The sequence below is a fragment of the Monodon monoceros genome, unplaced genomic scaffold, assembly GCF_005190385.1.
Source record: "Monodon monoceros isolate NGI ecotype Baffin Bay Population unplaced genomic scaffold, NGI_Narwhal_1 Super_Scaffold_12, whole genome shotgun sequence".
Lineage (NCBI taxonomy): Eukaryota > Metazoa > Chordata > Mammalia > Artiodactyla > Monodontidae > Monodon > Monodon monoceros.
Genome location: NW_021703768.1, coordinates 136,081,734 through 136,098,880, shown reverse-complemented (window position 1 = coordinate 136,098,880; position 17,147 = coordinate 136,081,734). Strand labels below are relative to the sequence as shown.

The following is a 17,147-nucleotide window of genomic DNA, read 5'->3' as shown; positions in this document are numbered from 1 at the left end:
CTCCCCAGCCTGCCCCTGCCCCTCCCTTGACACCTGCCTTCACTGATGTTTTACAATCACTTGTCAAAGCCAAGGCCTTCAGTCCATGGGCACATCTGCCAGTGCCTGTTTGTTCCTCCTCTGCAGACCTACAAGGATTCTGACATCGACGTCTTTACCTTTGGGACACCCATCAACACCGTTTCCCTCGCCACAATCCTCCTGCACCAGGCAATGGAAATGAAGACCTGGGTAAGTGCCCCGGAGCCCTTATGGCCTAAGAATTGTGTTCCTGTTCATCAGCCACCTTCAGATTTCTGAGCTGCTTTACTCCATATAATTGATCCACTGGATAAATACATACTGAACCCCTACCTGTGTTCCACTTGTACAGGGATAAAGAGGTAGAGAAGATAAAATTGCTGGCCTCAACTTTGTAACCATCTAGCCAGGATGAAAAAACTAATTCATAAAGAACAATGAGACAATTTGTTGCCAAAGTGCAAATTTTTGATTAAAAAATTCAGGGGTGTTTGTTTGAGAGAAAGGAAAACGTTAGACTGATCATACTTGAGGCTGTGTTAGGGAGATATGCTCCCCATTTAACTTGGGGGTAAAAGATTAGAAGACTGTCTCCATGTAAGCATATCTCAAGCACGTCCAAATATCCCATTTTAGTATCTAAAAAGGTAACACTATCTTTCTCATTAAATTCGACTAGTCAATGATAATTATAAAAACATAGTCAGTCAATGATAATTATAAAAACAAAGAGCTTAAAATTATATGCCAGGTACATATCTACATGTTTTAATGTATTATCTTACTTAACCTCCCAGAGCCCTTTGTGTTAGATGGTATTTGGAGCGTTTTGTTCTGTTTTTTTCAGTTTTATTGAGATATGATTGACATACAGTGCTGTATAAGTTTAATGACTTGACATACATATATAGTTGACACTTGAACAGTTTGGGGTTTAGGGGCGCCAACCCTCCACGCAGGGAAAAATCCACACACTAACTTTACCGTTGGCCCTCCGTACCTGCAGTTCCACATCCATGGCTTTAATCGTGTAGTACTATAGTATGTATTTAGTGAAAAAAATCTGTGTATAAGTGGAGCCGTGCAGTTCAAACCTGTGTTGTTCAAGAGTCAACTGTATTGCAAAGTGATGAATGTTAACTAAACTTACTGTGGAAATCCTTTTGCAATATACGCACGTGTTAGGTGTTTTTTTTTTTTAATTCCCATTTTATAGCTATAGAAATGAATATAAAGAGGTTAAGAAACTCTCCCCAAGTAGTTCAAGACAGAAGCAAGTTTGAACCCTGGCCAGCTGACTCTTGACCGTTTAACCTCTGTGCTAATAGTGTGAGAAGGTAAGACTGACTGGTGCAGGGAGACCCCTTGACAGAAAGATCTGTCTTTGGCCAAGCTGAGATGGCTCTTTCTGAAAGCATTTGTATTAACCATTTCGAAGACTTCCCCAAGTAGGCTCAGTGTGTTCGCAGCATTCTGCAATGGGACTTCCTCCCCACGCCCTACTATCACAAGTTAGGCCAGGCCCTGACATTGGGCAGTGGCTGATAAGAGCCACCCAAGGGAGCTTCCAGATCACGCAGTTCCCATCTGGAAAACCCCTTTGCTCCAATTCATGCCAATGACGGATAGACCAAAATGATGAAAACGAAAAGGCCTAGCCAAGCTTAAGTACACAGGATAAATTTCTTTCAGAACCACCAGAAAAACCACTTAGAAGCTGTGAGGAAGACAGACAAGAGTCATAACTTTAATACTGGGAACTGAGCCAAACTAAGGAAACATTTAGAACTCTTGAAAAATACAAAAATTTTGTCATTGAAATTAGACTGGACACTGGCTAAACTACCAAATTGGAAGGTAGTATTGGGTACCCATCCAGAATGCCACACAAATATGAAAATGTAATCAAGAGGAATGGTGGCTAGAATAAATGGTTCCAGCAGCTACATAATAGGAGTCAGAGTCACAGAAGAACAAGCAAAGAATAGTAGAGAAGCGGTATCTGAAGAGAGAGATCATCACTGAGAATGACGAGTAATCAAAATAAACCTGGGTATATTGCCTGGTATATCATAGTAGAACTGTACAGTGTGAAAGACAGACTATGCACCAATTACTTGAAATTTAACAGCAGTTAAAAAAGTAGAAAGCGAAAAAACAATGGAGTAATTATCTTCAAAGACCTGAGGCAAAATAACAAACAGTTACACTACCACTTAAGACTGTGATAAATGACATTTTCAGATAAACTCTGCAAGGTCTACCACCCACAGACCCTCACTAAAGGAAGAAAGAAACATGCAAGGACATAAAAGCTAAAACTACATAAGAATCCGCCTGCCAATGCAGGGGACACAGGTTCGAGCCCTGGTCCGGGAAGATCCCACATGCCGCAGAGCAACTAAGCCCAGGTGCCACAACTACTGAAGCCCACACACCTAGGGCCCATGCTGCACAAGAGAAGCCACTGCAGTGAGAAGCCCACCCACAGCAACGAAGACCCAACGCAGCCAAATAAAAATAAATAAAGCCTTGGCTTTTTAAAATTAATTAATTTATTTTTGGCTGTGTTGAGTCTTCTGCTGTGTGCGGGCTTTCCCTAGTTGTGGCGAGCAGGGGCCACTCCTCACCATGGTGCGCGGGCCTCTCCTGTTGCAGAGCACAGGCTCTAGGTGCGCGGGCTTCAGTAGTTGTGGCACTTGGGCTCAACAGCCACGGCTCACGGGCTTAGTTGCTCTGCGGCATGTGGTATCCTCCCAGACCGGGGCTCGAACCCGTGTCCCCTGCATTGGCAGGCAGATTCCCAACCACTGCGTCACCAGGGAAGTCCCAAGACTTGACCTTTTAAAAATAATAATAAAAATAATTCCTTTAGGGCTTCCCTGGTGGCGCAGTGGTTGAGAGTCCGCCTGCCGATGCAAGGGATACGGGTTCATGCCCCGGTCCGGGAAGATCCCACATGCCGCAGAGCAACTAAGCCCGTGAGCCGTGGCCGCTGAGCCTGCGCGTCCGGAGCCTGTGCTACGCAACGGGAGAGGCCACAACAGTGAGAGGCCCACGTACCGCAAAAAATAATAATTCCTGTAAATGTAAAATTTACCAAAGCATAGTCAAAATCATTCAGCAAACATGAATAAACCAATCAATCAATCACTATTACAGAAATTGACTCAGTAACCCTGTTCCTAAAGACACCAAGCCCAAGGATTATAAAGGTCAGTTTGACCGAACTTATAAGGGACAGATAATTCCTCTCTCATACCCATTGTTTCGTGGATTCAAAAAAATAGAAAATATAGGCAATTCAATGTTCATGGCTAGAGTAATTCTGATATGAAAATGAGCATGGACTGTTCAAGAAAACAAAATTACAGACCAATCTGTTCAATGAACATAAATGTAAAAAAGTCTAAATAAAATACTGCCACACTAACTCAGTAGCACGTTAAACATAATAAAGCCCAACCAAGGAACTTTCATATTCTGTTGGTAAACTATAAACTGATACCACCATTCTAGAGAGCAACTTGAAAATAGCTAGAGGAGTTTAAGTACTCACTATATGCTATGACACAATTCCACTTCTAAATATGCACCCTGGGCCATCCTTTTGCACATGTATATACATAGACATGTACAAGAATGTTTGTTTCTTCATTGTTCTTAATAGCAAAAAAAAATCGGAAACAGCTTAAATGTTCATTAACAGGAAAATAAATAAATAGTGGCATATTCATACACTAGAACAGTTAAAATGAATAAACTAGAATGGCATTTATCAACAAAAATAAAGGTCCAAAGCATAATTCAGAGGGATACCTATACATGATAAAATTAAAAAGCATCCATTAACATGGATACATAAACATGTATATATAAAATACACAGAAGAATGATGAACACTGAGTTTATTTTCAAGACTAAAGGGATACTTGGGTGCTTGAATTGTATCTGTAAGGCTTAATCTTTTAATAAAATCTGAGGCAAATATGTGTAGAGGAAGAAAGAATAATTTTCCCTCTACCCTTCTAGGTTCTCAGCTTAGACACTCTTGTAATAAAAGACAGATTAATGGGAGAAAAACAGAAGTTTAATAAATACTTCCTATACACATGGGAGAGGCCAGGAAACTGAGTAACTTTCTGAAAGGGCCCTGGCCACCACCTTAAATACCATCTCTAGCTAAAGACAAAAGAAGTTTTGAGGCTAGGGGAGGCCAGATATTGGAGTTGATAAAGATTTCCTAGAAATATAGAATTGCCCTTTTCTTCCAGGTACAGAGAGGGAGACACCCTTACAAATGGAGATTTCCCTTATAACTGTAAATGTCTCTTAAAAAAAGATAACTTCTTTTCAGTTTCCAGAGCTCCTCCTCTGTCTGCTGTTAAAAATAACCAGCTCAAGATAATCCTTATGCCAGAGACTTATTTGGGGATGGATATATTCTGCTCCCCTTTATATGGCATAAGATTAAAGTTGATAAAGCTCGATGTCAAGTATATGAGATTTGTTGACTATGCACTTGAAATATTTCACAATAATTTAATTACTTTTTTTTAAACACCAGCACAAGATATTTCCCAAGAGGATCTCTGCTCTCCATGACCCTCTTAACCATTAGGTATCTTATTAACCTTTCAAAATTGCCCGGTAAGTAATCAGGCCTCAATGTGTAATATAATGACTGGTCGTTCGGCCCTCTTTCTCAGAGCACTGCATTCATCTGCTTTAAAAGACAGAACCTGTTCCTTTCACTCACCATTCAGCACTATTAATCCACCTAATGCACCTCTGGACCAGGTATCCTGGTAGTTACTGGTGATTTCTGTTGCTCTTGGGAAAGGAGTTAGTTAGTTAGCTACTAGAATCATTATGAAAAAAAGTGTTTCCCTTTTTAAAGTGCTTGAAGCAGAGGGAGAATGTCTTTCTTCCCTGGGTAGAAATCTAACATGAATTTTAATAGCTGTGTCAGCTTTCACAGTCCCCACCAAAGTGATTTAAAAAGGTAGCTAACTGCTTTCTTTTTCAGGAACAGGGGCTAGGATATTCAAACCACCCCTTCCACTGAAAACAAATTAATGTGTGTGTGTATGTATGTATGTATTTAATATATGTATACATATATAAACATATATATGTATACACACATTATATATATATATATATATATATACACACACACACACACACACACACACAAGTATATATGTATACATATGCTAAAGGTATGAAAAAGATGACAGGATAAAGACCAAAGCCTCTGGGAAAGTGGGTTTGTAGAGAAGCAAGCTGAGCCAAAGCCTCTGTTTTCTTCAAAGCGTTTGCAACCCTGCCCAAAATGAACTTTTTGGCAGACTTCATTGAGCATAAAGTTCAGAAATTAAAAGCCAGGCTGCTAAAGTGGGAGTCTAATAAGAGATCACATTAAATTAGGACCCCAAAGGCTCTACCTTCAGAGTAAAGGTATACCCAAAAGTGGACCTACCTGCACTCCCCTCCCCAGCAGGGACTGTAGGGATTGTTCCCACTGTGCTGAAGAGAGCAGGGAGAATCAGTAAAAAGGACTTATCCTGGGAAATGGACCATGGGCTGGCCTCACACAGATTTGCAGCCCAGATTCTTTGTACCACCTGGGTGAGCCAAATTTTGACTTATGAATTCAGTTTAAAGTAACTGACAGTGCCCAAGGATCTTACAAAATACACATACACCCTCTCCAGGGAAAGTTTTCCTAAGCCTCAAAGTATCCCCACTAATTTTCCAAGGCCAAGAAGCATCACATATTCAAAAATAAGGAAGCTCATTATCATACTAAGTGAAGTAAGCCAGACAGAGAAAGACAAATATATGATATCACTTATATCATAATTTTTTTAAAAGATACAAATGAACTTATTTACAAAACAGAAATAGACCCACAGACATAGAAAACAAACTTATGGTTGCCAAAGTGGAAAGGGGTGGGGGAGGGGGAGGGATAAAGTGGGGATTAACATACACACACAACTATATACAAAATAGATAACCAACAAGGACCTATAGGCAACTATACTCAATTTTGTAATAACCTGTAAGGGAAAAGAATATGAAAAAGAATATATATATATAACTGAATCACTGCAACTATACTTCAATTAAAATATATATAATAATAAACAGTAGACCTTAAGAAGATTTTTGCACTATATAACAACAGATTGCATTAAGAAGTTTCAATAACTCTCAAATGAGTAAGAAAAATAAAATTTTCAAAAACACACAGAAAAATAAATAATGGGGCTTCCCTGGTGGTACAGTGGTTGGGAGTCTGCCTGCTGATGCAGGGGACACGGGTTTGTGCCCCGGTCCGGGAAGATCCCACATGCCGCGGAGCGGCTGGGCCCGTGAGCCGTGGCCGCTGAGCCTGCGCGTCCGGAGCCTGTGCTCCACAACGGGAGAGGCCACAACAGTGAGAGGCCCGCATACCGCAAAAAAAATAAATAACAAATAAATAAATAAATAATGAAGCTCAAAATGAAACAAGAACTCAATGAGGACCACAAGCACAAACAGCAGTAACAAATATTTCAGGTATTGGAATTATCAGATATAAATCATAGAAAAGGTTTGTTTGCTATGTTTAAAGAAGATTAAGCTTTAAAATATCTGCAAGAATTCTAGAAGATGTGAAAAAAAGACCAAATAAAACTCTTAGAAATTAAAAAATACAATAACTGTAATTTAAGTTTCAATGGCTGGATTAACAGCAGATTAGGCACAGCTGAGGGGAGAATTAGTGAACTGGTCAAATTATCCAGAATATAAAAGTAAAATAACGAAAATTATGGAACAGATATTGAGATATATAGAAGATACGGTGGTATCTTAAAAGATCTAACGTACATTTGATTAGAGAGTCTCAGAAGGAAAGGAGGAGAAAATGAGACAGAGGCAATATTTGCAAAGATAGTGACTTGATAATTTTGCAAAAGTAATGAAAGACATCAATCCACGAATTCAAGAAGGTCAGCAAAACCCAAGCAAGATAAATTTTTTTAAAATCCACCCTTATAAGAAAACTATAGAACACTGAAGACGAAATAAAAATCATAAAAGCAGCCACGTTACACAGATAAAGAGTTGCTAACTTCTCAATAGCAACAACGGAAGCCAGAAGATAGTAAAATGCTATCTTAAATATACTAAAAGAAAATAACTTCCCAACAAGATCAAAAATAGTTTTTAAGAATGAGAATGAAATAATGGATCAGAGAATGCATCAGCAGCAGACTTTCATGAAAGGATATTCTAAAGGATGTACAGCCATCCCTCAGTATCCACAGGGGATTTGTTCCAGGACCCAATGCAAATACCAAAATCTGTGGATGCTCAAGTCCGATAATCAGTTCTCCGTATCTGTGGATTCAACCAACCACAGATCAGGTAATACTGTAGTATAATTTGTTGAGAAAAATCCACATGTAAGTGGACCCGCACAGTTCAAACCCATGTTGTTCAAAGGTCAACTCTATTTAAAGTATAAGGAAAGACACCCCAATGTTCATGGCAGCACTGTTTACAATAGCCAAGACATGGAAGCACCCTAAATGTCCATCGACAGAGGAATGGATAAAGAAGATGTGGTACGTATATACAATGGAATGTTACCCGGCCATTAAAAAGAATGAAATAATGCCATTTGCAACAACATGGATGGACCTGTAGATTATCATACTAAGTGAAGTAGGTCAGAGAAGGATGAATATCAATCATATGATATCACTTCTATGCAGAATCTTTAAAAATGACACAAATGAACTTATTTACAAAACAGAAACACTCACAGACTTAGAGAACAAACTTATGGTTACCACGGGGAAAGCAGGGTGAGAGGGATAGATTGGGATTGACATGTACACACTACTATATTTAAAATAGATAACCAACAAGGACCTACTGTATATAGCACAGGGAACTCCGCTCAATATTCTGCAGTAACCTAAATGGGAAAAGAATTTGAAAAAGAAGAGATACTTGTATATGTATAACTGAATCACTTTGCTGTACACCTGAAACTAACACAACATTGTTAACCAACTACACTCTAATATAAAATTTTTTTAAAAAGTGTAAGGAAAGAAAGCTCAGATGGAAAGTCCAAAATGCAACAGGGAATGAAGGCACAAAAAGTGTCAAGCATGTAAGTAATCTTAATGAATACTGACCATATTAAACTGTAATAATGACTTATGTGATTTAAAAAGATAATAGAATTTAAATACACAGTAGCAATGAGATACGAGTCAGGAGGGAGGTAAACAATGTGTTCTAAAGTTAATGTATTCAGGAGGAGGGAAACAGAAACTTTATACCACAGTAAGTTAAAACTGCTTATTAGCATTTATTGAGTAATCACTAAGGAATGGAAATGAAATATATAACTTTCAAACTAGTAGACAGGGAAATGAAATTGTATGGAATCGTCAGTAAGTTTAAAAGAGGACAAGAATTGGAAGGAAAGCAGCATAAAACAGGCAGGGCAAAATGAGATCAGACTACAGAAGACTGCACTGCTTTGGAAAAGAATAACTAACAGCCACATGTGGAAAAAATGAATTTATCACACAAACATAATACTGAGGAAAAAAGACAAAAGTCACATCAAATATGATTAATTTTTAAAAACAGACTATTAGGAGAGAAACATAGGTAGTAAAACTAAAGAATATCATGAAAACTATCACCAAAGTCAAGGTGATTTAGGGGTTTCCGGGGTATGTGTGTTCAAATTCTGGGTGGTAGCAATATAGGTGTTTACTTTATCATAAGCCATTAAATGGCACACTTTTTTAAATTGTTTACAGATATGTGGCATTTCCAAAAAAAGAAGTTTAAAACAAGTTAAAGTAGCGTGACTGCATTCCCCCCTAATCTAAGCTATCCCTTCAACAGTGTTTACTTCTTTCCTTCCACAGACCATCATCCACGGGCTTGTTCTCGCAGGCAGCTTCCTGATGTACTTTGTGGTATCCCTAGTGTACAACGCCACCTGCGTCACCTGCAACAGTCCCATCAACCCCTACTGGGTGATGGAAGGCCAGCTCTCGGACCCCACTTTCTACCTCGTCTGCCTCCTCACACCGGTCGTGGCTCTTCTCCCAAGGTATGAACAGGGGGTGCTATTTTCTTCCTAGAATTACCACTCTCCCCTCAATCAGCCATTTTCATAGCCCAAGAGTCAGGAGTTTGACTCCAGCTGGGATGCTTGAGGCTACTGTTTCAAAGATAGGGAGCTAGGACAGAAAGAATAATGAACTTGGAGGCAAATAGCACGGACTCTGGTCCCAGCTCAGCCACAGAGCAGCAAGGTCACCAAATCTGGCACAACCTCTGTTATAACATCTGTAAAATGAGAGTACTAATTCCTACCCTCCTGCCATACAAACTTTGTTGTGTAAAAAGAATCATTTTGAAGAGCTCTATAGTCCTTTATTCCTTAGCCCAGGAGTCTCACTCTCAAATGCCTACAGGGACAGGTAAGCAACAGCAGCAAACCAGGTGAAGTACAGACCGACATTAGGAGAAGGAACTAATAAGCTTCAGCCTACCACTGCCACAAGGAAAGATCAAGACCAGCATTTCAGAGCTTTAGCTTTTTCCCAGAAATTCAAATTTTGCATGAAATAGCCAACTTTTTAATACTACTCAAATTTGTTAAAACACACACCCTGTATTTGCCAAATAAATCATTCCTGCAGAGGGACTATTTCTAACATTTCCAGCCTAAATCCTCTACATTCGCCTTTTCCCGGAAAACAGCAACAGCAACAACAACGCCTGGCATGTCCTTAGAATTTACTCTTGACACATGCTTTTCTATCTAGCTCCTCCATTTCTGCAAAAAATGCCTTTTGCAAAATCACCTAGAAATTAGGCAAAGCAGTGGTTGTAGTCCTACTTGCTCATGGAACAGCTTAAGTCCTATGAGGGACCAGAATGTGTCCTCCAGCCCACCACAAGTCACAGTGGGAGCTGAGTTCTCCCCACTCGGAGGCCAGTGTTCTGTTCTCCATCCCACGCTCTCTAGTCAGAGCATTCGGTGAACTTAACGATGCTGTACCCAGAGGCAAGACTCAGCCTCTCTCCATCCTTAGGGTCTCGTCTGCTCTGAACGTTGAAATTCAGCTACTTTATCGTTATAAGCCACAGTCAAGAAGCCATTGCAACATTGTGTAGAACTTTTTCTACAGGCAGAGAGCCATTAGCATGCTTTGCTTCCTTTAATAAGTTTGGAAGCTTGCTTAACCTAGTTTGGGCTCCATTTCTTCTTCATAAGCCACCTCAGAACCTTGACATCTGATGCAGGGTTTAGAGGCTGAAGATACCGATATGACAAACACTACTGTGAACTCAGCAAACGGCTGAGTATGCACTGTGGACGCAGCCTCCCTGCTTGGCCCCTACTGGCCTCTACAGCCTCATCCCCCTGCTCCCAAAGCTCAAACTTTGGGCTCCACATCACCAAGCTTCTTGGACTTCCCTAAAGGCTCCCTGCCCTCTCCCCTTCCTGCCTGCGTTCATGCTGCCCCTTCTATTCAAAATGCCCTTCGTTACCAGACCGCCTCACCCTTTGACATCATTTCAGGCATGAGCAATTCCAGAACCCTTGCATGACCTCACCTGCCTCCCTCAGGCTGAAACAGATCCCCCTCGCTCCTGTGCTCCCATGACCTGGGTCTATCTGTCACTACTACCTCTAGTCCACATCATCTGTTTTATCTGTTTGTCTTGGTCTGACCGTTAACTCCGGGAAGGAAGGTGTCTCCTTATCATTATATAACCCACAGCTAGCAGAGTTCTTGTCATGTAGGCTGCCCTCAGAGATAAATGAGAAAAAGATGCTAAAGAAACAGAAAGATGAATAAAACAGAACTCTTGCTCTCAAGAAGTCTACAGCCCAGTGGACAATTCAGACAGAAGTTTGATCGTAATACAGGTGAAAGTAACTAGTATTAAAACAGGGCCCTGGGACTGAAGAGTGGGAAGCAATTAAGCACAAGCCTCAGAGGACATTATTTCCCACCCACCCCCTTTCTCAGCCCAACCCCTTGGGAGACGGAGCCTGGGAGAGACCATGAAGGTCCTGCCCTCATTGGAAAAGGGCATCAGATATGTGGGTTAAATATTTTTGTCCACACTTTTGGGGTTAAACATGGTTATGATCACCTCCGACCAAGGACTGACCTCCTCTGTTCTGTGTCTTATCTGGGGTATGGAAAGAGCAAGTCATCAGCCGAGGATTCTTGTCCTACCCTTGGTTGGAAGACACATTTGGAGCCAGAGGCTACCAGCTTGATGAGGGTTGTTGAAAAGTATGAACGTTCTTGGAAAAGACAAACACTCAACATTACAGCTTGTTAAACAAATGAGGGACAACTTAGGGAAAAGTAGGCAAATATTTTCTTGCCAGTTACCATAGTGCGCAAGTTAAATCTCTGCTTATTCTATATGATCATCATAAACTTGAATTACTGTTTAATTCTGTTGCCTAAGAAAGGCAAAGACATTTCCTTTGACAGAGAAAGGATTATTTTAATAGCTCCAAGGACTGCTGACTTGTAACCTTAGGACAATTAATTTTTGTTACAGAAATCTACATGATAGAATGTTTGCTATAGAAAACTCTATTTGTTCACTTAAAGATGTAAGCTGTACTTATAATAAGATTGATTTCACTCACCAAGCTTGTGATAATTAGCCACTAAGCGTGACCTCACTTATCTCGGTCTAATTACTTCAACCAGTATAAAGGAACTATATGGATTCTCTTAAACTAAGAGAAAGTAAGTTTCTTTTGTTTTATCTCTTAAATAACTAACACACAAACTTTAAAACACAATGCAGCATCGTAATTCGCTACAATAGAGCCCCTTGGACACTCTTTATTTAGCTTCAGTAACACTGAACTCTCTTGGTTTTTCTCCTACTTCTTCTTTGTTTCTTTTGCTGGTTCATGTCTTTGTATTGTCAAGCCTTTGTCCTAGGTTCTTTCGTCTTCTCACTTTAATTCTTTCCATAAACATAGCAACCACTATTGTGAAGTTAAATATCATTTTTCACAAACGAATCTCTAATATAAACTCCCAGCCCAGATCCTTCTCCGGAATCCCAGATACATCTTTCTAAGCTACCTATGCCTCACCAGCACTGGGCCTGCTACATCTGAGGAAAGTGGGAGACATCTGTAATTTAATTCGCTGTCTACTTTCTGTCACCACCACCATCCCAGAAACCTGGCTCTCTTCCCGAGTTCCTTTCATCCACTGTGACCACTTAGGATCAAGGCAGGCCCCTGAGACTTATCCTTGATACCACCCACCACATGCCCCTCTCTCGCCCATCACCAAGACCTAACAATTTTATCTGCTACCCTATTTCTCAGTAGGTATTTCCGTCTGCTGTTTCCATTTCTACAGCCACCACCATGGATAGGTTATAAGACTTTCATTCCGAATTACTTCAATAGTCTCCTACTGGGTTTTACTCTAATCCATTATCATTGCGTCAAAGTGTAATCGTGTCATGTTCATAACTTTCCAAGGCCTTCCCAAGGCCTTTACAATAATGCACAAAACCCAAAACATTCCCCATGGTCCTTGCCTGCTCTGACCCTGCCAACCCCTCTGTGTCCTAGTCCCTCACTCTTGCCCTCACTCTCCACACTGCAGCCATTGAGCCCAGGATTTGCTTCTCACCCCCTCTTTGCCTGGCTTCCTCCTATGCGTCCCTCAGTCCTCACCTTTAATGTTTCCTCCTCAAGGAAGATTTCTTGCACCAGATCACGTGTTTGACACTCTCACTGCTCCTGCGGCTTCTAGCTCTGTTCCTGTGCTTCCTGACAGCAAGATTCCTGTCAGTCTGGGTCCCAGCTTAATAATCCCTTGGGGCTTGGCCCACTGTAGGAACTTGCCAGGTATTTGTTCACTAAATGGACAGAGAGGGAAATTGGTAGCTTGGGGGAATGTTTAAACTGAGAAAATTCCAGTTTCCCACAGGAAGTTGAGTCTTTCCTGAAACACATATGTAATGGTCACCTGCACTGCCGCCCTGGGTGAGATGAGAGAGAATGGGGAGAAGTTTCTGATTCCGTAGGATCTTACTGTGGTCTTCAGAAACACCTGCTCACTTTAGGTCATCCTGAATCTTTTAGACATAATAGAAGGATGGGAGCCTCTCTGCTTATAAGGCTTTAGAAATAAAAAAAAAAAAACATTTAAGGATTATTTTTGGAAAAGAACTTAGATGTCCTCTGGACCAACTGGATTACGTTTTAGATAAACTGACACCCAGAGAGGGGGTATGAGCTGCCCAGCATCACAAGATGGTATATGCTTCTACCACAGATGCCATAGTTTTAGTTACCTTCTTACCTAAACTTGGAACAGGAAAATATTCTAGGCACATATAGAGACCCCCGATTCCAGAGTCCACTACAGGCTACAGGAAGCTTGGCAGGGGAAAGGAACCTTGAGTTAACCATCAAGGAGATCTATCAACTTCTCGGGAGACCTTAGGAAACCCATCTCATCACTTGGGACCTCAGTATCTTCATCTGGAAAACAGTGATAATACACTGATGCTGTGAAGCTAGCATAGCCTGTGGATTCAAGACAAGGACGTATTGGGAAACTACTTTAAAATTATTAAGTTCCACAAAGAGTTGACATTCCAAAGCAAGAAAATGTGCCTAAATTAGAAGAGCTCAGAAATAGAATGGACTGCCTTATGCATGGTAGGTGAGAGAAAAGCCTCAGAATCCACAGCACTTGGTCTTCACCACAGCTTGACCACTGTGTGGCTCTGGACAAATCATTCAATCTCTCGGTGCCTCAGTCTCCATGTCTGTACATAGCGGGAAACAAGAGTACCAACCACGTGGGATTTGGGGGAGAATAATATGAGTTAATAATATGTAAAGCAGTTAGAATAGTCCTGGTACCTAACAAGTGTTAGCTGTTATATTTTGTTGTTGAACTCCCCAGTACCAGAGGCATACAAGCATAGATTTGATCCATCAGTCAAGAGAGTGGCAAAGATGACCTTTCCCGAATAAATGCTAGAGAGGGTGTAGCGAAAAGGGAACCCTCTTGCACTGTTGGTGGGAATGTAAATTGATACAGCCACTATGGAGAACAGTACGGAGGTCCCTTCAAAAACTAAAAATAGAACTACCATACGACCCAGCAATCTCACTATTGGGCATATACCCTGAGAAAACCATAATTCAAAAGGAGTCATGTACCACAATGTTCATTGCAGCTCTATTTACAATAGCCAGGACATGGAAGCAACCTAAGTGTCCATCGACAGATGAATGGATAAAGAAGATGTGGCACATATATACAATGGAATATCACTCAGCCATAAAAAGAAACGAAATTGAGTTATTTTTAGTGAGGTGGATGGACCTAGAGACTGCCATACAGAGTGAAGTAAGTCAGAAAGAGAAAAACAAATACCATATGCTAACACATACATATGGAATCTAAAAAAAAAAAAGGTTCTCAAGAACCTAGGGGCAGGACAGGAATAAAGATGCAGATGCAGAGAATGAACTTGAGGACACGGGGAGGGAGAAGGGTAAGCTAGGACGAAGTGAGAGGGTGGCATGGACTTATACACACCACCAAATGTAAAATAGATAGCTAGTGGGAAGCAGCCTCATAGCACAGGGAGATCAAGCTCGGTGCTTTGTGTCCACCTAGAGGGGTGGGATAGGGAGGGTGGGAGGGAGACACAAGAGGGAGGAGATATGGGGATATATGTATACGTATAGCTGATTCACTTTGTCATACAGCAGAAATTAACACACCATTGTAAGGCAAATATACTCCAATATAGATGTTAAAAATAAATAAATGGAATTTTTTTAAAAAAAATTTTTAAGTGCCATCATTACGAACTAAGAGGTGGTACAAGCATTTATGAGAAGGAAGTTCAATCAAAAAAGGCTTCCCCAAGGAAGTACCCCATGATTCATGCAGTCATTAAAGGCCAATACATGGTAACCTTTTCTTTATAATAACTAACATTAAATTAACATTGTTTGGAAAAAAAAAAAAAAAAGATGATCTTTCCCTGGGCAGGGAGTTGGATTCTAAGGACCCTTTCAATGCTGAAATTCAGAAGTCAGAAGTCAGAAAATATCTTTATTCTATTATCTCCCACCAGGTACTTTCTCCTGGCTCTACAAGGGACATATGGGAAGTCTCCAATCTTAAAAGCTCAGAAAATTGACAAACTCCCCATGGACAAAAGAGAGCTGGAAATCCAGAGTTGGAGAAGCCGACAGAGGCCTGCCACTGTCCCTGGAGAGGCCCAGCCCACCCACCGTCCAGGGCCACCTGCCCCAGGACCGAGCTTCAGAGCCAGCACCCCAAAGAGCTCGAGCCCTGTGGAGTGCAAGTACAAAGAGGACTGGGTGCTGCCCGGAGAGAGATCCAGTGGAGGCCACATAAGGGATGACCCATGCTCACGGGACTCCTGGGCTAAATTCTCATCTGGGGAGCACCTTCTCCTGGAGCCTAGTAGGATGATGGCGTCCGGAGCCTACTCAAGTGGACAGACTAACTCGAACTGGCCCTTCAGCCAGGGCAGTCATCGCCGATCCCAGAGTTCAGTGACCATATGAGGGGCCTGCAGGGATCTGCACAAACTCAGAGGAGGCCGCCTAATCACTGGCTTAATTAACCACGACTCTTCCTCTTCATGAAGGGAAGAATGTGCCCGTCTTATCCTCTTCTCCCCACCAGGCTTGACTTCCTTAGAGGAAGTGCTGGCCCCAAGGGGTCTGACAAAAAAGGACTGGAAACCAGTCGACCTCTAGTTTTCTCCTGCTGCCAGGCAGCGCTTCTTGCAAAAGGTTTTTTATAAGGAAGCTATATTTCTATTGCATTGAGCGTTTTTCATTTTTTAACCCAGAGACATTCTTTGACCCTCTAGTTAAGTACAGCCTACAACCCAATGCAACTGGGCCATCAGTTTCCCAGATGCCAAGAAGTGTGTAGCGAGCCAGCCAATATCTCAAGATCTGGAAGTTTCTGGGCTTGTCAAACCATCACCTCACCCCTCGGTGTCAAGAGTTCAAGTTTCAGAAGAGTCTCATACACACAAGTGCCTCATCTCAAGTGTATTGCAGGGATGGTCATGTCGGGGTTAACATCCCTTCCAGAGTTGGGTCTACTCTAAACCAAAGAAAATCACATCTAAAGATTAAAATCAGATTTGTGGGGGGGGGGTTTTTTGGGTTTTTTTGTTTTGTTTTTTTTTGCGGTACGTGGGCCTCTCACCGTTGTGGCCTCTCCCGTTGCGGAGCACAGGCTCCGGACGCGCAGGCTCAGTGGCCATGGCTCACGGGCCCAGCCGCTCCGCGGCATGTGGGATCCTGCTGGACCCGGGCACGAACCCGTATCTCCTGTATCGGCAGGCGGACTCTCAACCACTGCGCCACCAGGGAGGCCCTAAAATCAAATTTGAACTCAGAGCCACAGACACTTCTGAGGGTCATAAGGCCGCAGCTAGTTTAAGAGGCAGAAAGAACATAAGCATGTGAAAGCGAATGGACGTAAGCACGTGAAGCAGAAACTCCACGCTTCAGCTAATAGGCTACAGGTCCCACAGTCTGGGGAATCTACCAAGAGGGCATGGGCAGCACTCTTCTTTTAAAGATATTTACTTTATTTATTTTTAAATAAAAGTACAAATATGCCCCACTTTTCAAAAGTTTGCCTTAAGCCATTTCACTTTTACCAAAGATCTACATTGGTACCTGTTGTTGCTAACCGAAAGAAATCCAAAGAATCCAAAGAATTCTTTCTGCTTTTACCCCCCAAAAAAGGTGAAAAGTGAAAATAGCATTCAGCATTTATTTTGCAGCCAGCGGTTATAGAGCACTGAGCAATGAGTGGCACCACCCAACTCCTTCCCCAGGAACTCCTCTCAGCAGCTCAGAATCAAACCGCCATAGCTTTGAACTGTGTCTAAGCAGCTGTGCTTTATCTGGATCTATCCAGATACTTTGTGCATCCATTAGCAAGATGTGTCCTAAGGTAACTGCTTCTTTGTTTACGCCATTTCAGCTTACGAAA

At 41.6% G+C, this 17,147-nt stretch overlaps 1 protein-coding gene across 1 annotated transcript in view; it reads left to right on the top strand.

Moving 5' to 3' along the window:
- The window catches only part of ATP10B (ATPase phospholipid transporting 10B (putative)), a 223,478-nt gene extending 207,180 nt beyond the window's left edge, over positions 1-16,298 (top strand). The window contains exons 21-23 of the mRNA XM_029216255.1: positions 127-231; positions 8,976-9,163; positions 15,232-16,298. Coding sequence (XP_029072088.1) covers positions 127-231; positions 8,976-9,163; positions 15,232-15,691 — 753 coding nt within the window. The 3' untranslated portion in view covers positions 15,692-16,298. The remainder of the gene's footprint in view (positions 1-126; positions 232-8,975; positions 9,164-15,231) is intronic.
- The last annotated feature ends 849 nt before the right edge of the window (positions 16,299-17,147 follow it).